At 44.3% G+C, this 24795-nt stretch overlaps 1 protein-coding gene across 4 annotated transcripts in view; it reads left to right on the top strand.

Moving 5' to 3' along the window:
- Nucleotides 1-24795, top strand: part of PLCE1 (phospholipase C epsilon 1) — a 331237-nt gene that overhangs the window by 243445 nt on the left and 62997 nt on the right. The window contains exons 8-13 of one of the 4 annotated variants that reach the window (XM_062214098.1): nt 9845-10520; nt 19010-19192; nt 19943-20060; nt 20609-20717; nt 24381-24503; nt 24591-24727. In XM_062214098.1, coding sequence (XP_062070082.1) covers nt 9845-10520; nt 19010-19192; nt 19943-20060; nt 20609-20717; nt 24381-24503; nt 24591-24727 — 1346 coding nt within the window. Of the gene's footprint in view, nt 1-9844; nt 10521-18991; nt 19193-19942; nt 20061-20608; nt 20766-24380; nt 24504-24590; nt 24728-24795 lie in introns of all 4 variants that reach the window. The other 3 variants (XM_062214096.1, XM_062214097.1, XM_062214095.1) reach the window with 3 other exon arrangements.

Raw genomic sequence — 24795 nt, 5'->3', positions numbered from 1 at the left:
CACTTGTTCCAGTTGCTGTTTTAGCAGCCAGTCATGCTCACCCGACCAAAGGCGAGGCGTGGACGTCAGTGGGGCTGAGGCGCCCCCGCATCTCTCCGGTGTCTGTTACTCACGGCCAAGCCTAGCTTCAAGGGGCAGAGCTCGGCCCGGGGGCAAGAATCCTGTGAAGCCCCTCGAAGCCGTCAGGTCCTCTGGTCTTGCCCACTTTGCGTCGAGAGGTTGTATTTGTGGCGGTGCTCCTGGCTCCTGCATCGTGGCTGGGCGGTTGTCTTGGAGTCTGGGTGTTTGCAAGGCACGGCTGTAAGGCACGGCTGTTTGTTTTGCGTCGGGAAGGACAGCAGTGTTTCTGGAAAGTAACTTCCTTAGGGGGCAGACGTTCGGCACAGCGTTCAGACGCCTCCCGTGGTGCCCACATCCCACTTTGGAGCCCTGGCTCTGCTTCCTGCTGCTGCTCACTCCTGAGGGCTCAGGGAGTCGGGGCCCTGCCACCTACCTGGAAACCCAGATTGAGCACCTGGCTCCTGGTGCACGCCTGGTCCAGAACCAGCTGTTGGGCCATTTGGGGAGTGAACCGGCATATGAAAGAGATCTTCCTATTTCTCTCTCTCTCTCTCTCTGTCTCTGTTTTTTTTCTCTCATTACTATGCATTTCAAATAAATAAATAAATGCATAAATCTTTTCTTTAAGAGACATTGGACTGCAGTTCATTGCCAATTTCCCAGCATTTGTAAGGAAAAGTAGCCAGAGGTTTGGGAGAAGCCAGCCTTTTGCTCAGGGTGACATCTGGCTGACATCTTTCCTTAAATCTGTGAAGGAAACATCATCACTAAATAGATAAAGTACTGAATTTCATAGGGCTTTTTTTAAAAATCGCAGTCTTCATTCGAGACTGTGCGTGCGTGTCTACATTACCTTCAGGAATGCTGGCTTTGCTTGAGTCTCAGATATCTAAACTCCGAGCTTTCCTCTCCCCAGGGGTTTCTTCACGTGATCAATTTCTTGCATGGTTGCATCACCTCCCAGGAATTCATGTTCCCCCCGATATCCTGCTCAGCCCCTGGTCCTCGTTTTATCATCCACATCCTGAGAACATTCTCTTCCAATGCGTTCTTTTCAGACCCTGCACTCCTAGGCAGGAGGAAAAAATACAAAAATGCAAATATTTATTTCACAAAGCCTTTGAAGTCCTGTTGAAATCCTCACTTTGAAGCCTCTGCACCTGAGTACCAGTCACAGTTTCCTTACCTCCAGGTGACTGCTACTCTGAAAGAAAACTCGAAACATACAAGGTCAAGGGTAGGGGTGTTTACCAGGATTCTCTGAAACCGAGACAACAAGCACTGCTTCCATGACCATCCCCCGGGACTGGGGAATCCGTCGCTGGTTCGGATCCTGGCATTAACGTTTCCAGTGGGGAGGGGGGAGCGGGGGAGGGGGGGCGTGGCAAAAGGAACCGCAGATCCTGAAGCACAGAGGAAGTGTGCTTTGTTGCTGTGCTGAAATGACGACTCTGAACAACAGCCTCCAGCCCCCGCTCTCGGCAAGTACCAGCCTGTGAAGATGACAGCCCGCAGAGAAGGGGCATCTCCCGGTCCTCCAGGGCACTCAGATTCTTCAAACCTCTCAGCTACTCCTGCCGGAAAACCCACTGAGTGCCCTTACAGAAGCCCTGGGAAAGCTGTTATAAAAAGGGAAAGACTTCAGCAGGAAAGGAATGGGTTGAGGAATCTCAGGATATCAATGGGATCTGAAGATGGGCTTGCTGAACTTCTGCACAGACCAACAAGTGGGGCCCAGACAGCTGAAGTCTTTGCCTATGCAGTAAGCAGCAGAGCTGGGCCTGAGTCTGGCCGTGGTCAGTCACAGGGCAGGATCCTTTATCCGGCGATGTTTAAGGCATTGCTTTTCCACTGGACGGGGCTAACCCTCGACTTCTTTATATGTCTATTTCCCATGCAGTGGGATCATCTGAAAATGTTCCAATTACATTTTTTTTAAAGAAAAGGTGTATTTATTTATTTGAAAGAGTTACAAAGAGAAAGAGAAAGATCTTCCATTAGCTGGTTCACTCTCCAAATGGCAGCAATGACCAGGGCTGAGCCAATCTGAAGCCAGCAGCTAAGAACACCATCTGGGTCTCCCATGTAGGGGCAGGAGCTCAAAGACTTGAGCCATCTTCCACTGCCTTTCCTAGGAGCATTAGCAGGGAGCTGGATCAGAAGTGGAGCAGCTGAGATACAAACAATAACTTTTGTGTGTATCATCATGAAGAATAAATAAGCTATGCCTATGTGAATATTTTTAAATCAGGGAGATCTAAGAGTATCATGCGGTGCCATTGCTAGAAAATAGAAATTAGGAATGTTAAAGTATGTAGAGAATAATAGAAATATTTAACATGCTAATACTTATTGAGAACCTACTTTTAAGCAAAGAGTGTCCTAAATACTTTACATGTATTAAGTGATTTAATGTTTACAACATTTACATTTTTTATTTTTAGGTTTTTATTTAATGAATACAAATTTCATATATACAGCTTTTAGGAATATAGAGCCCTCCCACCCCCTCTCCCATCCCACCTCCTCCCTCTCCCATTCTATTTTTCATTAAGATTTGTTTTTAATTGACTTTATATACAAACTCCATCAATATTTAGACAGGGCTGTATGCAAAATGGAAGTTCTCTCCTCCCTTCAGAGAAAAATACATCCTTCTTTGATGGCCCCTTCTTTCCAGTGGGGTCTCACTCACAGAGATCCTTCATGCAGAACAGTTTTTGCCACTATGTCTTGGCTTTCCATGCCTAAAATGCTCTCATGGGATTTTCAGCCATACCTGAATGCCTTAGGGGCTGATTCCTAGGTCAGAGTGCTGTTTAAGGCATTTATCATTCTATGAGTCTGCTGTGGGGACTGCTTCCTATGTTGGACCTTTCTCTCTTTTTTAATTCTATCTATTGTTATTACTAGACACTTGGTCTTATTTATGTGATCCCTTTGACATTTAATCCTATTTATATGATCAGTTCCACACTTTATATGATCACTTTATCACATAAGATGGGATTAATACCACCCAGCTTAATGGGAATTGGAGACCCATAGCAAGTTTTTAGTTTCACCCTTAGGGGTAAGTCTGTGGGAATGTGTGCCAAACTGTACAGCTCTTCCCTCTCTCATCCCCACTCTTATTTTTAACTGGGATCTATTTTCAATTGACTTAATACACCTATGATTAATTCTATGTTAAGGAAAGAGTTCAACAAATGGCATTAAGTAGGAAAAAAAAGAATAAAAAAAATGAAATAATAAACTATTCCTCAACAGTCAAGACAAGGGCTGTTCAAGTAATTGCTTCTTGTAGTGTCAGTTTCACTTCTACAGGTTACTTTTTAGGTGCTCTGTTAGTTATCACAGATCAGGGAGAACATATAATATTTGTCCCTTTGGGACTGGCTTATCTCACTAAGTATGTTTTTCCAGGTTCATCCATTTAGTTGCAAATGACCAGATTTAATATTTTTTAACTGTGTGTAGTATTCCATAGAGTATATATCCCGTAGTTTCTTTTTTTTTTTTCTTTTGACAGGCAGAGTGGACAGTGAGAGAGACAAAGAGAAAGGTCTTCCTTTTCCGTTGGTTCACCCTCCAATGGTCGCTGCAGCTGGCACACCACGCTGATCCAAAACCAGGAGCCAGGTGCTTCTCCTGGTCTCCCATGCAGGTGCAGGGCCCATGCACTTGAGCCATCCTCCACTGCACTCCTGGGCCACAGCAGAGAGCTGGACTGAAAGAGGAGCAACCGGGACAGAATCTGGCGCCCCAACCAGGACTAGAACCGGGGTGCCGGCACCGCAGGCAGAGGATTAGCCTATTGAGCCGCGGCACCAGCCCATAGTTTCTTTATCCAATCTTCCATTGACAGGCATTTAAGTTGATTCCATGTCTTAGCTATTGCAAATTGGGCTGCAATAAACAACAACATTTACATTTTACCCAGCTAGTAGGGCCAACATTTAAATTCAGGTAGGCTAGCTCCATGTCTATGCATTACCTAGTTATAACTTAGAGGCTATGTATAGTTGAGGAAGGTGCTAGGTTAATTAAAGAAAGCATTTTCCAGAGAAGAGCTTTAAAAATGCTAGATTTTATCACAAGCAAAAGAGATAGCAAGTGCTTTGGGAAAGGTATAGATTTTCTTCCATCTTAAAATTAAATTTAGGGGCCGGTGTTGTGGTACAGCGGGTTAAACTGCCATGCATGCCACATGAGGGCTGGTTTGAGTCCTGGGTGTTCCACTTCTGATCCAGCTCCCCACTAATGTGCCTGAGTGAACAGTGGGAGGTGGCCCAAGTGCTTAGGTCCCTGCACCCACATGAGAGACCTGGATGAAGCTCCTGGCTCAGCCTTGCGCTCGCTCGCTCTCTCTCTCTCTCTCTCTCTCTCTCTCCCTCTCTCCCTCTCTCCCTCTCTCCTTCCCCCCTCCCCCTTTCCCCCTCTCTCCCTCCCTCCCTCCCTCCTTCCCCCCTCCCCCTCACTCTCCCTCTCTCCCTCCCTCCCTCCCTCCCTTCTTCCTCTCCTTCCCTCCCCCTTCTTCCTCTTCTTCCCTCCCCCTCCCTCCCCATCCCTCCACCTCCTTCCCCCTCCCTCCCCCTTCCTCCACCTCTCTCCACCTCTCTTCCTCCCTCTCTCCCTCTCTCTCTTTCTCTGTAACTCTACCTTTCAGATTAAAAATATTTTTAAAAGTTAAATTTAGCCTTATTTTATCACTTGATGATTTATGTTCAAGTAATCCTGTTAAATTTGTACAAGGTAATTAACCCTTACAAAGAAAATATTTAAGCTGACAAATACCCATCTTGTCACCTAATAAGAGATTGTCATCAGGGAACATCAGTGTTCATGTATCAGTGTGTGGTTTTTGACAGTGCCGCAGCAGCCCCTTGGGGGTAGGATAGAAACCCTCTTTCTATTTTCATTCCTTGGTCCTCTCCCTAAGGCTCACAACCTAAGTGTGACATCTTTGATGTTGGGCTAATGTTGTTTAACGGTATTTAATTCCTAAATAACTCCTTAGTGTTTTACGTTATTTCTTCTCATAAATTCACAGAAAATTGTCTCCTGAGAGAATCAGGCACATAATTGCATAAAATGCCCTATATTATCTAAGAGGCAGAGCTACCGCTAGTTTCCTGCTTGAAATGAACTTACTTCATTACAAACAATTGTCAATTTTATTTTGGACATTAGTCCCTAAAAGAATGTTTTTTAATGGAATTATTGCCATCTGGCCTTAGTTCTTTGTGCATTCCAAAATAAAAGCTGATGCCAGGGGAGACAGGGTCCCCTCTCTCCAGTTTACATCATCTCTGAGAGGCAAAAACAGGCTGCAGAAAAGCCATAGAATTTTTCTTTCCAGACATTACTTTTCAAAGATCCTGTTTTTGCTGAAAAATGTTTGATTTCACTCAGAACGGTAAATTAAATGGAGTTTGAGAAACACCATTCCTTTTGCTAAAGCAAAATCAGAGGCTCTTTGTCCAAATTAGCATGTTATATTTTAATAGATATTGATGCAGACCAATCAAGTCCTGTTTGATCTTTAAAGAAATAACAAAAAGAAATATGACATAGAGAATGTAGAAATGGGGGCCGGCACTATGGCGTAGTAGGTTCAGCCTCCATCTGCAGTGCTGGCATCCCATGTGGGCACTGGTTCAAGTCCCAGCTGTCCCACTTCCCATCTATCACCCTCCTAATGGCCTGGGAAAGCAGTGGAAGATGGCCTGAGTGCTTGGGCCCCTGCACCCACGTGGGAGACCTGGAAGAAGCTCCTGGTTTCTGGCTTCAAATCAGCCCAGCTCTGGCCATTGCAGCCCTCTAGGGAGTGAACCATCGGATGGAAGACCTCTCTCTCTGTCTCTCCCTCTCTCTGTAACTCTGCCTCTCAAATAAATGAATAAATCTTAAAAAAAGGATGTAGAAATGGTCTCAGAGAGAAGTTTGCAGGTGCTCCTGGAGAAAGCACCTCTAGAGAGCAGCCAGGTGACTTAGGCTCAAGAAGAGGAAGTGGGGAAGCAGTGGAAGGAATGGGAACTGGACTTTCTGTATTGAATCATGGCACTACCCTCGAGCAGGCCAGACACTGCCTTCTCTAGTTTCCCCACAGAAACCTTTTATTTAAGGAATACAAACTTCATATATTTCATAATTACAACTTAGGAACACACTGATTCTTCCCACCATACCCAGACACTGCTCTCAAGTGTTATTGTATTTGATTCTCACTTCTGTGAGATGAGCATTGTCTTTTTGCCATTTAACAGACAAGGGAGACACAGAAAGGCTGAGTGTTTTGATGAGGTCACACAGCAAACAGGTGGTAGAGCTGATCATTAAACAGGTGTGAAGCTGATTACTAAACCCAAGGTGAATCCCGAGGGCAGATCCCAAACCTTCACGCTCCATGTTGGAAGCAGTTGTGTAAGAGGACGTAAGTATTGATTTTTCACTGTTACTAGCAGCAATTTCAGATGGATAGAGCTAAAAAAGAGGGATTATCTTTCTTTTACTTTTTGTTACGAAATAATAAGAAAAGTGCACAAATTATATTTGTAACTATCCCCTCGATATTTGTTTTTAATACCATTCTTCAATAAAAGGAAGCAAGATTTCTTGGAGAAATAGCTGACTGCAGGAGTAGGGCAGAAAATATACAAAATGAGCCAAGGGCATGTTGTGCCAGAAACTAAGAAAGTGCTCAGAACACCCCCACAGTGGCGGAGTATGAGAAAGGAGCACAAGGGCCCACTGGAAGAGCGCTCCATAACCAAGACAACAACATGAGTAAAGTAGGCTTAAATTATTACCCACCAAAAGTATTAAGTAGTCATGACTTCATAGTAATAATAAGTAAATAATACCTGTAAATGATAAGCAAATGACCAAATGAGGAAGACAAATCTTCCAGGCAAAAGAATTCCAAAGACTTTATTAATACTGCATGCAATGGGAGGTGGAGCATAACTCGCCACCCCATTCAGTGTGAGCTGCACATGGTGACTTCCTTCCACAAAGTACAGTATGGAAAGGAGTTTTAAATCACAGTGCAACATGAAAAATGCTGGCTCAGCCAATTGATCAGGATTGATACTAACAGGGATAAGTCTTGTTAGTAGTGGGTACCTTCCAAGTTCGAAAAACAAATAATGTATTCTGGTTCCTGTTCAAGTTCAAAAAAGATAGTGGGTACCTTCTCTGTGATGTGAAGAGAAAGGCACTTTGCTCCTGTGGTCTTCTTCCCCAAAGCCCCTTAACTCCTATCTAACTATGAAAAAATATCTGAAAAATTCTAACTTAAGTGAACTTCTACAAAAACACATGACCAATACTCCTCAAAACTGTCAAGATCATCAAAAAATATGAGAAGCCTGTAAAACCATCATATTCAAGAGAACCTAAAGAGACACAATGACGACTGGCTGTTGTGGCCATCTGGGGAGTGAACCAGCAGATGGAAGATTGTCTCTGTCTCTCCCTCTATGTAATTCTGACTTTCAAATAAAGAATAAATCTTTAAAAAAAGAGACACAATGATTAAATGTGATGTTGGATCCTGGGGAGAAAAGGACATGAGGTAAAAACTAAGGAAATCTGTATAAAGTGTGGACTTTAATTAGTAATGTACCAATATTTGTTTCTGAATTCTGACAACACTAACCAGGTACCACACTAATGTATGATGTAAATAATAGGGAAAACTGTGCAGGACGAAGTACTTTGAGATGTCTCTATAAATCTAAGATCGTTTTAAAATAAGCTTATTAAAAGGTAATACAGTTGAGTAACTATCATGTGACTGCCTATGTAATGACCACCCAGAGTTAGACCATCACCAGTACTTATAAGCCTGTTTCTCTTCACAGTTATATCATCAGCTTTCCCACTAGAGGAAAATATTTTATGATAACCTGCTGTTCTTTAAAGTCTTTCTGCTAATTTACATTCCTAAAGAGTATAGGGTAGTTTTGCCTGGTTTGAAATTTATGTTTGTATAAATGTCATCATACTCTATGTGTTCTTGTGTGTCTTGCTTAAAATTTGTATTGCTGCATGTAGTTGGCTGTTACTCATTTTCATTGCTATACAGAATTACACTGTATGAACACACCAGAGTTTGTGTATACATTTTATTGTTGCTGGATGTTTAGGTTGTTTCTGATATGGGGCTTTGAAAAGAATTTTCTAATCGTCAGTTTTGTGAGATGCTAAAATTCAAAATGTATTGTAGATATTTTTTCAAAAGACAATTCCGTTATGTGGGACAAGGAAGAAGAACCTACTGCCTGGAGGCGAGAATGGAGATCTTGCTCAGGGACCACAACCCAGGCTGAGGAGCATCAGAAAGCCCAGGGCTTCTGTCCTTCCCTCACCAAGAGGCAGTTGGTGCCCAAGTGCCTCAAGACATTGGAAAAACTATCCAGTATATTTTGATAATAGCATAATTCCCAGAGATGTTTGGACCAGCCTGGGACTGGCTCCCTCACAGCCTTATCACCATCGCATTAGAGCTGTTTGTGGTCCAGCAGATAATTTGAAGAGAATGGATCTCTTTGGGGCAGGTTCCTGCTTCAGTGTCCAAAAAGGAAGCAGTAAGATCTCCCTGGCCTCCCCTAAGACCCCTTTGGCTCAGATAATCCAAAGTCCTGACCCAGGGAAGGGAACTTCCCAAATTTTCCAGTTAGACAAGTCTTCTATCTGCACTTGTGTGTGCCCACATATAAACAGGGAGTGAAGAGGCGGGCCGGTGCTGTGGCGTAGCAGGTGGGGCCACTGCCTGCAGTGCCGGCATCCCATGTGGGCAATAGTTTGAGTCCTGGCTGCTCCACTTCCAATCCAGCTCTCTGCTGTGGGCTGGAAGGGTAGTGGAGGATGGTCTGGGTCCTTGGGCCCCTGCGCCTACATGGAAGACCTGGAGGAGGCTCCTGGCTCCTGGCTTTGGATTGGCACAGCTCCAGCCATTGCAGCCATTTGGGGAGTGAACCAGCAGATGGAAGACCAACCTCTCTCTCTCTGCCTCTCTGTAGCTCTGCCTTTCAAATAAGTAAATTAAACAAATAAAATAAAATAAACAAGGAGTGAAAATCTAAGGTTGGATCAAGGAGAGCCGTGGTTGTGTGTCTGGCCACCATGCCCATATTTCCCAATGAGAGTCTTTGAACCAGTCGTATTTCATTTTTAACAGAGTTTTCTTCTCAGGCCAGCCTATTTAATCTTGTTTTTGCCTCTTCCAGCCCCATTGTCCCCATTGTATTCAGGTAATGACTTTTGTTTATGATTTCAGTGGAAGTCAAATAAGCCTAGTGACAAAGATTCCAAGCTGTAGAATCACACAGACGCAACCCCAGCTTGGCTGGGCCTCTTACAGGCTGGCTAACCTTTAGCACGTTAATTCCCCTTTCTAAATCTCAGTTTCCACAAAGATTAAGAAAAAGGGGGGGAGGAGAGAGAAAGCTTTGCAAGTAGGTCAAATTTAGTTGTGCAAAAATATATGTAAAGTATTTAACACACAAGAGGGAAAGCTAGTACATAATAAAGGTTATTGCTAATAATAAAAGTACAATAACTCATTAGTAGTTCCTTTCTTATGGCTATGGTCAGACACCTCAATAGATATAAGGTTTTAGAACATGATTATAAAAAATTACTCATGTTTATCATTTTATAACCGAATGGTAATTATAATACATAGTGGACAAAAAATGAAACGCAGTGGCAGTAAAAGGCTTTGGGTTGTTCTTACTTCCAATTATAAGACCCAATTTCTGTCTGTCCCTATCAGGTTTATAATTGGAGATTTGCTGGATTCAGAAAATGATATCTTTGAGCAGCTCAAGGACTGTGACTCGCACGGATCTGAGGAGTCGCAGAAGGCCTTTGATCACGGGACAGAGCTCATCCCATGGTATGTGCTGTCCATCCAAGCTGATGTGCACCAGTTCCTGCTGCAGGGGGCCACGGTCATCCACTACGACCAAGACACACACCTCTCTGCCCGCTGCTTCCTCCAGCTTCAGCCTGACAATAGCACCTTGACCTGGATAAAGCCCACCACGGCCTCCCCAGCCAGCACTAAAGCAAAACTTGGTATGCTCAGTAACACAACCGAGCCTGGCAAATTCGCGCTACTGGGCAGTGCTGGATTAAATGGCCTGGCGGAGGGGGTCTTGGATCTGTTTTCGGTGAAGGCTGTGTACATGGGACACCCTGGCATTGATATACACACTGTGTGTGTTCAGAACAAACTGAGTAGCATGTTTCTGTCTGAGACTGGTGTGACACTGCTCTATGGGCTTCAGACCACAGACAATAGATTATTGCACTTTGTGGCACCAAAGCACACAGCTAAAATGCTCTTCAGTGGATTGTTGGAACTCACTAAAGCTGTGAGAAAGATGAGGAAGTTCCCCGACCAAAGACAGCAGTGGCTGCGGAAACAGTATGTCAGCCTCTACCAGGTAAGGGATGTGGCCCTCTCTCTCTCTCTCTCTCCTCAGTGGTGTGATTCTTGGGTGCATACAAATGGCAATGAGACCACCAGGTTCCTGTCCCAGCTCTGCCACTTACCCCCTGAGTGACTTTGGACAGCTTTTACTTAAGGTCTTGGTGCCATTGTCCTCCTGTCTATAAATGGTAAATAGTAACACCTGTTTATAAGGTACCTGTGAGAATTAACTAAGTGAATGTCTGTGGAACCACAGTGTAAATTCAGATGTACAAGGAATGGTGTCTGCCAAGAGTAGGTCCTGTTATTATTTCATATGAAATTAATGTCTGTGGTCATTGTAGTTCTCTGGAAAGAAACCAGTTAATAGAGGTATTTTCACTTACTAGAGGTTTCAGCTGGAAGTATTGTAATCTGGAATGTTTTTTTATTAATTCATGACTAATGGATGCCTTGGAAAATTTCCCTTTGGAAATTGAATCCTGATTTATCACCTAACATGCTATGTGACTCTTGGAGAGATGTAGCTAACTTATGTTGCTGCCTATTTGTAGAACTTTTAAGGGTGAAAGAAACCATTCCAAATATGGGGTAATTCTTAGATGACATTCTGCCTTACCAGGTTCCTGGCAGCAGCAGCCGTTAGCAGGCAGGTTTTCACAGTCAGCTACTAAAATTGAGTTTCTCATAAATGCTAGGTTATCAGATGCTTTACCACTGCAGCTAAGGGGGAGGACAGGGCTGAGCCAAATGGGATGGTGAAAAGAGACGTGGGCATAGCCAGAGTAGCAGGCTTGCCAGGGGACGTGGGTATGGTTTGCTTGGAAATTGAGTCATGAAAGCTGCCCCAGGTGACAGTTAAGATGGTATTGTCAAGTGAATTGTGTCAGTGCATCCAGCTTTTCTTTGTGATGCTTCTCTGTCATCATGGGAAAACATGTTTTTTATTAGTGTCACAGAACAGATAGCACTATGACTTTTATTATTCGAATGACAGATGCAGTTCTAACATGTTTCTGACAATTAAAAACATTTTTTATCCAAGGAAGTTAGTAGCAGTACATTTTTTTAAAGATTTATTTATTTATTTGAAAGAGTTACACAGAGAGAGGTCTTCCATCTGATGGTTCACTCCCCATATGGCCGCAACGGCCAGTGCTGCGCCGATCAGGAGCCAGGAACCAGGAACCAGGAGCTTCTTCCGGGTCTCCCATATGGGTGCAGGGGCCCAAGGACTTGGGCCATCTTCTACTGCTTTCCCAGGCCATAGCAGAGAGCTGGACAGGAAGTGGAACACCCAGGTCTCAAACCGGCACCCATATGGGATGCTGGCGCTTCAGGCCAGGGCGTTAACCCACTGTGCCACAGCACTGGCCCCAGTAGCAGTACATTTAATACTCTTTTTTCTCCTTTCTCCCCATACCATATCATGATTATGAGTAGAGATCAGATCCTGAGTAACCAGTTTGATTAATTAATTCATTAATAATCAAATAGACCTATGGACATGATTATGATTATAGTGATGCTACATAGCACAAAACCAGTTTTAGTTAACTCATCTGAAATGGAAACCACAATATCCATTTCCCATGTACTCCAGAGTGCTTTCAGCACAGTTAGTGACTAAGAAAAACATCTTCAGGAGCCATTATGAATATTGATTTTTAATTATGATTATTTCTCAGCCTTCTAAATTCAGGAAAACCCACCAAACGTGGACCTCGATCATATTCCCTGTCACTAAGCCTGATTGATTTCGTTGCTCCATATGTTTGCTTCTCAAGTGTGTAGCCTAAGTAACTGAATCCATAGGTGAGGGTGGTTCAGAAACTTCATGGAAATGAAAAGTACGAAGAAACATGCATAACTGTCTCATAAAACGCACTCTCCAGGGACGTTGTGAAGACCTGTCATGTGGTGGATTTCTCTAGAAAAGACTTGGCCCTGCCCAGCTGCACACACAGCCTCAGCCCTCCCCTCTATCCCTGCCAAGCAGCTCCATACATCAGTCGCTTCTGAAAACATAGATTCTACCTGAGCCGTGTACAAAGACAGGCTGCATGCCTTTCAAATAGACGCCTGGATTTCTTTCAAAACGGAACAGTGCAAGAGGACAATGATCATTTTCTCATCCTAGAGACCAATTCCCAGAGTGTTACAAGGAACATCAACAAGATGCTGATCTGGTCCTCAGACACACAGGTTCATATCGATCTTTTGTTCATGTTAAAAGCCATTCTTGGCCGGCGCCGTGGCTCAACAGGCTAATCCTCTGCCTAGCGGTGCTGGCACACCGGATTCTGTCCCGATTGCCCCTCTTTCCAGGCCAGCTCTCTGCTGTGGCCCGGGAGTGCAGTGGAGGATGGCCCAAGTGCTTGGGCCCTGCACCCCATGGGAGACCAGGAGAAGCACCTGGCTCCTGCCTTCGGATCAGCGCGGTGCACCGGCCACAGTGCACCGGCCGTGGCGGCCATTGGAAGGTGAACCAATGGCAAAAAGGAAGACCTTTCTCTCTGTCTCTCTCTATCTCACTATCCACTCTGCCTGTCAAAAAAAAAAAAAAAAAAGCCATTCTTGGTGACTTGTACAATGTTAGCATGTTAAATGCTCCACCATGCCCTAGGATGCACACATTTAAGTTTATCTGTAAGTTTCAGAGATTTGCGAGATGTCTTTTTGGTTTTTCCAAACTTCTGTTAACAGCCCCATAAGAATGTTTCTTTATTGCCAATTTGAGAAGTGCTTTTGTAGAAAATCACCCTTGTGATATGGGAGTTGTGTTGGAAATGTATAGGAAGTTACTTCGAGGTACTACAGGTATTTTAGTACTAGTAAGTGGAATTTGAGTTGATGAACACAGTAATAGGACATAACACAAAAGATATGAATAAATAGTAGCATTGATAGTGAAGCCCAGGAAAAAATACAGGAAAATCAGAAACTAAACTACAGAGATGCTGTCATTAGGTACAGAGGAAAAACAGATATCAAGAGCTTTGGCTTGGGGTGACCCATGGCAGGGCTGATGACCCATAATCCTGGGTGTTTTGAAGGGACTCTAGGAAGCTGAGAATGTTGAAAATAGAACTGTCAGGTAGATGGCTTTGGTTATAAGGAACAGAAATAGGTTCTGGCTGTCTCCAAAAAGGAAAGAAAGTTTTTGTTCAAAGGATGGGGATTAGTTTTAACAGTCTTCAGAAGCAGCATACATAAGGATATACCAAGAGGTAAAAGTATATAAGTTTTTATTTTATTTCATTCTTTCTTTTTTTTTTTTTTTTTTTTTTGAACAGGCAGAGTTAGACAAAGAGAGAGGGACAGAGAAAAAGGTCTTCCTCCCGTTGATTCACCCCCGCAAATGGCCGCTACGGCCGGCGCATTGCACTGATCCGAAGCCAGGAGCCAAGTGCTTCCTCCTGGTCTCCCATGCGGGTGCAGGGCCCAAGGACCTAGGCCATCCTCCACTGCCTTCCCGGGCCACTGCAGAGAGCTGGACTGGAAGAGGAGCAACCGGGACTAGAACCTGGTGTGCCGGCCCCACAGGCAGAGGATTAGCCTAGTGAGCTACGGCGCCGGCCTTATTTCATTTTCTATTAAGGCAGAGAGAGAGTGATATCTCTTCTACCAGTTCACTGCCTATACACCCACAATAGCCAAGTATAGGCCAGGCTGAAGCCAGGAGCTTCAAACTCAGTCCAGGTCTCCTCTGTGGGTGGCAGGCACCCACATACTTGTGCCACCACCTGCTGCCCTCCAAGGTCAGGAAACTGGAATCAAGAGCAGAACCAGGGGCCGGCGCCATGGCTCACTTGGTTAATCCTCTGCCTGAGGCACCAGATTCCCATATGGGTGCCGGTTCTAGTCCCAGCTGCTCCTCTTCCAGTCCAGCTCTCTGCTGTGACCCAGGAGGGCAGTGGAGGATGGCCCAAGTGTTTGGGCGCCTGTACCCGCAACGCAGACCAGTAAGAAGTGCCTGGCTCCTGGTTTTGGATTGGCATAGTTCCAGCCGTAGCGGTCATTCGGGGGGTGAACCAATGGAAGGAAGACCTTTCTCTCTGTCTCTCTCTCTCTCTCTCACTGTCTAACTCTGTCAAAAAAAAAAAAAAAAAAAAACCAGAACCAGAACCTGAATGTAGGCATTCCAGTATGAGATGTGGGTGTCCCAAGAAGCATCTTCACCAAATGCCCATTTTCTTGGGTACTTTTTAAGGAATTGATTTCCTTATGCACTGTTTTATAGAAGAATGTACCCTCACTCAAATAGCCTTTCTCCCACATTAAAAAGAAGGTATGAGGGTACTTCAAAAAGTGTGTGGAGAAATGAATTTAAAGATAAGTTTAAGGATGGCCATTTGGCCTACAGTTTAAGATAATGCCAAGGATGCCCGTGTTCTGTATCAGAGTGCCTGTGTTCAGTTCCTAGCTGTGGCCTCTGATTCCAGCTTCCCGCTAATGCAGACCCAGGGAGACAGTGATCATGGCTCAAGAAGTTGGGTCCCTGCCACCCATGTGGGAGTCCTAGATTCAGTTCCTGACTCCAGGCTTTACACTGCCCCCACCATGCCCCCAGCAATGCAGGTATTTGAGGACTGAACCATCAGATAAGTGTTTTCTCTCTCTCCTTCTTTCTCCTCCTCCTCTCTTCCTCCCCTTCTCTCCCTTTCAATTAAATGTTTAAAAATGAATTTAGGGGGCCTGTTCTGTGGCGTAGTGGTTAAAGCCGCCACCTGCAGTGCCCCCATCCCATATGGGCTCCAGTTTGATTCCCAGCTGCTCCACTTCCAATCCAGCTCTCTGCTATGGCCTGGGAAAGCAGTAGAAGATGGCCCAAGTCCTTGGGCCCCTGCACCCATGTGGGAGACCCAGGGGAAGCTCATGGCTTCAGATCAGCCCAGCTTGCTCGCTTGCTCTCTCTCTCTTCCTCTCTCTCTCTGTTTCTTTCTTTCTCTTTCTCTCTCTCTCTCTCCCCTCCCTCCCTCCCTCTCTGCTGCTGCCTCTGCCTCTGCCTCTCTGTAACCCTGCCTTTCAAATAAAATAAATAAATCTTTTTAAAAATGAATTTAGGGCCTGACATTGTGGCATAGCCAGTTAAGCCTCAGCCTGGATGCTAGCATCCCATATGGGCTTCGGTTTGAATACTGGCTGTTCCACTTCTGATTCAGCACCCTACTAATGGCCTGGGAAAGCAGCAGGAGATGGCCCAAGTGCTTGGGTCCCTGTCACCCAGGAAGAAGGAGACCCAGAAGAAAGTCCTGGCTCCTGGCTTCAGCCTGGTCCCGCCCTGGCTGTTGTCACCGTTTTGGAGGTGAGCCAGCAGATGGAAGATTCATTCCCATTCTCTCTCCCCCCACCAGCCCCATAACTCTGATTTTCAAATAAATACATTTTTAAATGAATTTTTAAAAGTTTATGAAAAAAATTTTAAATCCATGCATTTTTTTCATAAAGTTTCCATAAACTTCATGAAGATCCCTCCTATATCCTTCACCCTCCCCAAGCAAGTTTATTGTCTTGTGTAAAGCAAAAGATTCAAGCTACGTTAGTTCCCAGAAAGCCTTGTGTTTTTTTAAGATGTATTTATTTATTTGAAAGGCAGAGTTACAGGGAGGCAGAGGATGAGAAAGAGGGGAGGTCCCCCATCCTCTGGTTCACTCCCGAAATGGCTGCAATGGCCGAAACTGGGCTGATCCAAAGCCAGGAGCCAGGAGCCCCATCCAGGTCTTCTGCATGGTGCAGGGGCCCATCTTCCACTGCTTTCCCAGGTCATAGCAGGGAGCTGGATTGGAAGAGGAGCAGCTGGGGCCTGAAGTGGCACCCATATGGGATGCCGGCACCACAGGCAGCAGCACTACAGGCGGCGGCCTTACCCACTACGCCACAGTGCCAGCCCCAGAACGCTTTGCTAAAACATTGGACAAATGCATCCTGGCTTTTTTTGGCCCGGTCTGAACTCTGTTAAGGTTAATACTTTGTCCGTGTTGGCATTTTCTGAAATTTGGAAAATCTAAGCAGTAGAAGGTAATGGTGCTGGTTTTATATATATATGTATGTATGTATGTATGTATGTATATATATATATATGTGTGTGTGTGTGTGTGTGTAAGCTATAATGGATCTATTACATTTTCAAAGATATGTTGGTTAGAAATCTGTACGTAAATGTTTACAAGCTTTTTTTTTGTAGATTCAGAATGATGTTTTATAAGGTGTGTGAACCCTGTTTATTCAGTGATATCATGCAATGCTTATTCTAGTTTATTCTAAGTTATTCTAGTCACTTAGAGACTCTTTAGCAGGCCTTTTTCCACAGTCCTGCATTAGGTGGATCGGTCTCTAGCTATGTTCACTGTCTGTATCACTACTTTCAAGAATCTTCCTCCAGGGAAAGAGGTTCCAACTAGCTGATTCAGATCATGTGCCAATCATTGGTCAAGGGATGATAGTCAACCTTGATTGACAGTCCCACTGGCAGTAAACCCTGTGGGGAAAAAGATGAAAGTAAAAGTGGGTGTGGTGGCCGGCGCCGCGGCTCACTCGGCTAATCCTCCACCTGTGGCGCCAGCACCCCAGGTTCTATTCCCAGTTGGGGCGCTGGATTCTGTCCTGGTTGCTCCTCTTCCGGTCCAGCTCTCTGCTGTGGCCTGGGAGGGTGGTGGAGGATGGCCCAGGTCCTTGGGCCCTGCACCTGCATGGGAGACCAGGAGGAAGCACCTGGCTCCTGCCTTGGGATCAGCGCAGCACACTGGCTATAGCAGCCATTTGGGGAATGAACCAATGGAAGAAAGGCCTTTGGGGTTAGAGAATTGAGAAATATGTAGTGGATGAGCATCAGTCACAGACATGCTACTAGAAGAGGTTACCCAAAAGTTTCCATGTCAAATACCCAAGTTTACATCCTTGGGCTTTAGTCACAAGTCAAGTCACAAAATCAGATAGTCCCTGAAGATTAGGATGAAGGGAGAAGCACAAGAAGCCTCTCTACTATTTACCTGTTATCTGCAAGGAAGCAAAATCTATTTACAGGTGCTTCCTTGGAATTGCAAAGGAAGGCTACCTCTAAAAGTTTTCAGGGAGCAAAGGCAGTCAATAGAAATTAATTTTAAAGAAGCCCTTTTATAAAATTGTGAAATCTCATTAATATCTGTAGTTCATATACCACTGGGGTTTTTTTTAACCTAGAAACCTTTTATTTAAGGCATACAAACTTCATGCATTTCATACATAAAAATTTAGGAACATAGTGATTCTCCCTCTCTACCCTCCCTCCTCCCCAAACTCCCACCCTCTTCCTCCTCTCTATTGTATTCCTATTCTTATTTTTTTTTACAAAGATTTGTTTTCAGTTAACTTTATAATCATAATATTGACCCTACACTAAGTAAAGAGTTCAACAAATAGTATGAAAAAAGAAAAAAAAAAACTGTTCCTCAACAGTTGAGACAAGGGCTGTTCAAAATCATCACATCTCAAAGTGTTAATTTCAATTTTATAGATTGCCTTTTAGGTATTCTGTTAGGTACCACAGATATATGATATTTGTCTTCTTGGGACTGGCTTATCTCACTAAGTAGAATTGTTTGCAGTTGCATCTGTTTTGTTGCCAATGACAGGATTTCACTTTTTTTTTTTTACTGCTATATAGTATTCTATAGTGTACATATATCGTGCTTTCCCTATCCAGTCTTCAGTTGATGGACATTTGTATGTGCCACTGTCTATAGTTCTGTTAGCTGACTTTCACGACTTATGGGGAAAATCATTGACCATTATTTAATAAGTAAATCTCTACTACTATTCACTCAAAGGGTGCTACACAGTTGTCTTATGCAGTAATGATTACAAACCATTGCCTGCCCATTGAGTTGTATTTTTGCTGATCAGAGCATAGTACGCATGACATTCTGAGTCCCATGGGTTCTGTATCTATCTTTGGATTTCAGTCACTCAAAAGGATGGCAGCTCAACTATTTAAGGAGCTCCTCAGGACCCTCCGAAGTGAATTTCATGTATGCCACACACCCTATCTGGGTATTTCAAGTCAGACACAAGCATCAAAGTAGGTAAAAATCTACCTGGAATGATACAATAGCATACAAGTGGAACTGGACTTTACTTAAATAGATTCCCACCCTAACTCCCACCCCCAAGACATCCACAGCTCTAATTTTCTAAGTAAGTCTTAATGAATTTTCCAATGGTATAAGTTCTGGAATACAATCTCTATGACTGGGATGAGAATTCTTTCCCCTGTTGATGTTTTTAAAGCACATCACTGGAACTCAGTAGAGATGTGACCAGGACAGCAGGGGATAGAGGACGATGAAATTCCCAACAGGGATTCTTGAAAGGTGGCGAACAGGGCCCCTTGGGTGACCAGACCATTATTCTTCTGTGGCTGCCTGCAAACTTTCATCTGAGAGTTTACTGGAAGCCATTAATGTATTGCCTTCTTCATTGCTTGCTGCTTGCTTGTGTGTTCAGCAGGTGGTTCTTTTACAGGAGGATGGGCGATTTGAAGGCCCAACATTGGCTCATGCTGTGGAGTTGTTTGGTGGCAGGCGATGGAGTACTCGAAACCCCAGCCCTGGGACATCAGCAAAGAATGCCGAGAAGCCTAATGTACAGAGAAACAACACCCTGGGCATAAGCACCACCAAGAAGAAGAAGAAAATGCTCATGAGGGTACTGTGTGATTTGTTTATTGAGTACCACACCCAATCTTCAGGATTATAGTACGGTCTACACCAGCAGAAATCTCCTTAAGTCATTTGGGTTGGGTAAAAGATGAGACATAAAACGAATGTTGCAAGGGTTTCCATGCACCTCTTGGGTACCAGAACCAGTGCCAGGAATTGAGCCAATAGCAGGGAAAAGACACAGACAAGGAAACACAGTGCAGTCTAAATGAGAGTCCTTGTCAGCTGCAAAGTGCTCTGGGACAGACAGGGGGAGATAGAAGACTGAAAGGCAGGCAAGAATGGCTTCATAGAGCCGTGGACAGATGAAGATCTCAGATGGCCACAATGCTGTATGTAGGATATAATTTAAAATTTATCACCCCTGTCCTTTATAAAGCGTGTTATATATGTCATCACTGTAATGGCAATATATTTGCTTCAAGCTATCTAGAAAAGGCGTATGGAAGCCTATTGATGCTAAAGTTGAACTTTATCTGCTTCATAATTCTGTGTGAGCACAGATTGCAGGAGTTGTGTGCCTCTTCTTGTCTGCCTCCTCCTAAGGAGCGCTACTTCATTGAGAAGAACAAGTGAGATAAAGTGACTTGGTCACCTTCTTGAAGGTCTTCACTGGTCTCACCAAGGGGAGACAGTATTGTAGGTAGATGGGTCAAAAGATAGAGATCTACCTGAACTAGAGCAGTGATGGGAAAGCAATGCAGGCTGGGAACCATCATGAGTTTTGTGTTCCCAGGGTGAGAGTGGAGATGCAACAGATGATGAAATGGTGACCCGAAAGGGCAAGATGTACAAAGAGTGTCGAAGCCGCAGTGGTTCGGATCCTCAAGACATTAATGAACAAGAGGAACCAGGTAAAGCAGCATGTTCACATCTCAGAGTTTTTTTTTTTTTAATTTTATTGGGAAAAATTACCCATTTGGCTTTTCACTGTGGTTTAAATATTGTAGAGATTCTTATATAAATTGACTTTGTTTTAGCCAGATGGTGAAACCGAAGACGCACTTCAGCAAGCCTGATGTGCTTGGCAGAAAATTCTCATTAATGAACTTGCTGTTACTGACAGGAGGTAGTTGGTGCACACGGTCCAATCTGGTGGATTAGACCAGCAAGTTTCTACCCTTGCTTGATGTTAGAGCTTTTGAAAACATAATCTGACCGCACACAAGATCAACTGGCTTAGGCATTCCCTGTCTGGGACCTGGGCATCCATGTTTTTGAAGCTCCCTGGATGATTCTAATGTGTAGCCAGTTGAGAACCTACCAGATTGGCCCATTCATAAAAATGCTCTCACGCCTCTTGTCTAGGTTGCTTGGCTCAGAGAGCATCTTTGGTTGTTTTGATTTCTGAATGAAAATACAGTGTGAGTCATTGTTTCTTTTCTCTCTTTCATCCTCACAGAGGCAAATGCCATCTCCAGTCCTCCCAACCCCCTCCCTTCCAGGAGAGCCCACTCTTTGACCACGGCTGCGTCCCCCAACTTGGCTGCCGGGACGTCGTCTCCCATCAGGCCAGTGTCCTCCCCTGTGCTGTCTTCTTCAAACAAGAGCCCGTCCAGGTGGGGCCTTAACATGACAAAGCAGGAGGGCCCTTATGTCATTCCAGTCGCATGGAAAGGCCTGTTCTCAGCTGTCGATCAAAACATTCTCTGTAATTTTGACTTGCGCTGAAACTGAAGACCAAATCCCCCAGCTTTTTAAATGACCCTAATATTCCTGGTTCCATACCCCTGCCTTCCCGTGTAACTGCCTTCCCGTGTAATTGCTGCTGAGTATTAGAGAAACCAACCTTTCAACGGTCAGCAACAGTAACAAAACCCAAACTGTGATTGTCTACATCTGCACTGTCCAGTATGTTACCCACTGCCTGCATGTGCATATTTAAATTCTAATTTAAATTCATTAAAACTCAATTAAAGCACAGTTCTTCACTCACAGTAGCCCTTTTCATGTGCTGCACAGCCACGAGGGGCTCCCTGTCACTACACCAAACAAGGCAGATAGTGTACATTTCTAACACTGCAAGAAGTTTTATTGGATAGCACTGCTTTTGAGAATTTTTTTAAGATTTGATTTGTTTGAAAGGCAGATTTATAGAGAGACAGAGAGAGGGAGAGAGATCTTCCCTCCTATGGTGCATTCCCCAAATGGCTGCAGCAGCCACGGCTGGACCAGGCCCAAGCCAGGAGTCTGGAACTCCATCTCAGTCTCCCACACACATCATCTTCTGCTTTCCCAGGGGCAGTAGCAGAATGCTAAATTGGACGCGGAACAGCCAGAACTTGAACCTGCACCCATGTGTGATTCTGACTTTGCAGGCGGCAGCTTAACCCACTGTACCACAACCAGCCCCTGCTTGCAGATAAGTTTGACATGCCTGGAAAAATAAATACAGGTATTACACCAAGTTGATTACATTTCACTATAATTCTAAAATTGATATTATAGTAAATTATTTTTAGAAATTCCATGTAAGTTACAGATTTGAAATATCTACCCTCTCAGAAGAAAAGGTAATAGTAAAGTGGAAGCCTTCTGGGCTGGCACTGTGGCGTAGCGGTAAGGCTGCCGCCTGCAGTGCCGGCATCCCATATTGTTGTCGGTTCAAGTCCCAGCTGCTCCACTTCTGATCCAGCTCTCTGCTGTGGCCTGGAAAACCAGTAGAAGATGGCCCAGGTCCTTGGGCCCCTGAACCTGTGTGGGAGACCTGGAGGAAGCTCCTGGCTCTCAGCTTCGGATTGGTGCAGTTCCGACAGTTGCGGCCAATTGGGGAGTGAACCATCAGATGGAAGACCTCTCTCTGTCTCTCTCTGCCTCTCCTCTCTTTTGTGTAACTCTGACTTTCAAATAAATTAAAAAAAAAAAAAGGAAAGCAAGCAAGCCTTCCAGAGGGAAACCTAAATGTCCTTCCACTTCCCTGTATTCCATATTACATTGAGGAAACTTGGAGGTTCCAGGCAGAACTAAGATAAAATATGTACTCTTTACTGCATCACACAGAGAAATGGGGGCCATCAGACCCTAACTTTGAAAACATTCATCTTCCTCTCTCTCTCTCTCGCTCTCTCTCTCTCTCTCTCTCTCTCACACACACACACACACACACACACACACACCCACACCCACAGAGCTCTTGTTCTGTCTGTCTTTCTCTTGGCAGTTCCCTATTGCTAAGAGAGCCTCAGTAAATTATGTTTTAAAGGGAACAATTCTGGGGCCAGTGCTGTGTGTAGTGGGCTAAGCCTTTGCCTGCAGTGCTGGCGTCCCATACAGGCTCTGGTTCATGTCCTAGCTGCTTCTCTTCTGATCCAGCTCCCTGCTGTGGCCTGAGAAAGAAGTGGAATATGACCCAAGTGCTTGGGACCCTGCACCCATGTGGGAGACCAGGAAGAAGCACCTGGCTGCTGGCTACAGATTGGCCCAGCTCTGGCCATTGCGGCCATTTGGGGAGCAACCCAGCAAATGGAAGACCTCTCTCTGTGTCTCCTCCTCTCTCTGTCTTTAACTCTGCCTCTCAAATAAATAGAATAATTTTTTTAGAAAAGAAAAAGGAGCAATTCTTTTCCATTGTGAGTGATGAACGTATAATTTATGCTTTATGCATTCAGGTGTTACAACTAGTTAAAACAGTTCAAGGGTATATAGGAATTCTTTGTACCCTTCTTGCAACTTTTCTGTAAATCTAGATTTATAATGAAACAATATGTTTATATAGATATGTTTTATGTATGTATATGTTGTATTTTCAGCCTATTCAGTAACCTGGGGAAACAGCCGGATAACCTGGATTCAGTGGCTTTTCCTTTTATTTGAGTCCCTCAAGAGCAGGAAACGGAAGGGCAGAGGAAGAGTTCTCTCTGAAAGTGAGCTATACGTGCCGGATGCAAGGTTAGGGGGCCCAGCCTCTGCAGGCCAGGGCTCAGTGGCCTCTCAAGCAGTGTTCTAAATGCTGAAGGGAAGACGAGGCAGGAGAAGAAAAGTCAGCCTGCGTGCTGTTAAAGGAGAAAGAAGACCAAGTCTCGGTAGTAGGGGGAAGATGAGACAGACAGTCCTTGGACTCAGAGGGGAACAGGTTCCTGCAGACACTAGCAGCACCTGCAGCACAAGGAAGACAGGGATTTACTTGTTAAAACGCGAAGGATGAAGCCACATTTGTCCCTTCCTGAGTCCCCACCCTGTTGTTTTTCCACACCACTTTGGGGGATGAGCCACCTACAGCCTCTGCCTACACACTGCTAGAAATCCGTTGATCCCTAAGACTTTCCATGAATGAAAGTGACCTACATATGTCAACACAAATTGATTTTCCCTGAGGAAACATTATCAGCAGGATTGAGAGTAGTCTGGCTGTTCCTTATAACATTCTCTGTATTTTCTCATGCATTTGAAATATTGCCAAAAATTAATAAATCCAAGACCAAAAAGAAGATCCGGTTCATGATTTGACTAAAAAACATAGTCACCGTTTCTCTACTGTGTATCCCACTGAGGAATCATGTAGAAAATTGAAAATGTTGAGAAGCAGTGAGATTGAGTTTTTGACTAGGTTGACTGATATTTTTATATCGAAGGGATGTAGTCTTGGCAGGTGCAGATAAAATCCTAGGCAGAATTGGCCTGTTTCCATTGCTAATATTTTTCTGACTCACATTTTCCATTAATATGAAAAGCCCTTCCCTGTTTTTATCTAAAAACTAGTTAATAAAGGAAAAAGAAAAGACAGGGACATACCCAAAACTTTCTCCTAAAATATATTTTTATAATTTAGAACATACGGAAGGACATGCATTATTTCTCATTAATTATGATTGAATAATTTTGTACCCTTTTTAAAAAAGATTTTTTTTTCAGAAACACTGAATACAGCACCCTGTGTTGATCTAGGATTTTGAAGAACTGTTCTGACTAGTCGAGGGGCATGAACCTCGGCTTTGTTCCCTTGCTGCATAGGCTGGACATGTGACATGGTCTCCACATATAATATGTCTTATTTCCTCTGACACAATAGAGACTATCTTAGAGAAGCGAAAAAGCGTGCAGGAGACTAGCTTAAGCTTTGAATGACTTGCCACCCATCATTTTGCTCGTGTTGCTGCTCATCAGCGAACAGTGTTGAGGCAGATGACACAAGTAGCCCAGCGTTTTGCCCATGAAGGCCCTGTCTTTGTTTGCAGTGCTTGGAGCAGCAGCAGCTGGCATGGGCGGATCAAAGGAGGAATGAAGGGATTTCAGAGCTTCATGGTTTCAGACAGTAACATGAGTTTTGTGGAATTTGTTGAGCTGTTCAAATCGTTCAGGTATGGCATAACGTCCCTTCTTAGCCTTTCGCAAGCCCACAGGTTTATAACGATCCTAATGGGAGATGTTTTTGTTTCTTTGCTCAGTGTAAGGAGCCGCAAAGACCTGAAGGATCTCTTCGATGTGTACGCGGTGCCCTGCAACCGATCTGGCTCCGAGTCGGCCCCGCTCTACACCAACCTGACCATCGAGGAAAACACTAGCGACCTGCAGCCAGACCTAGGTTTGTTTAATGTTTTAGAATTGCCTTTTGAGGCCGGCGCCACAGCTCAATAGGCTAATCCTCTGCCT

The sequence above is a fragment of the Lepus europaeus genome, chromosome 17 (genome assembly GCF_033115175.1).
Source record: "Lepus europaeus isolate LE1 chromosome 17, mLepTim1.pri, whole genome shotgun sequence".
In the NCBI taxonomy this organism is placed as follows: domain Eukaryota; kingdom Metazoa; phylum Chordata; class Mammalia; order Lagomorpha; family Leporidae; genus Lepus; species Lepus europaeus.
Note: the sequence above shows the minus strand (reverse complement) of the source record. Positions and strands in the feature narration are given on the sequence as shown.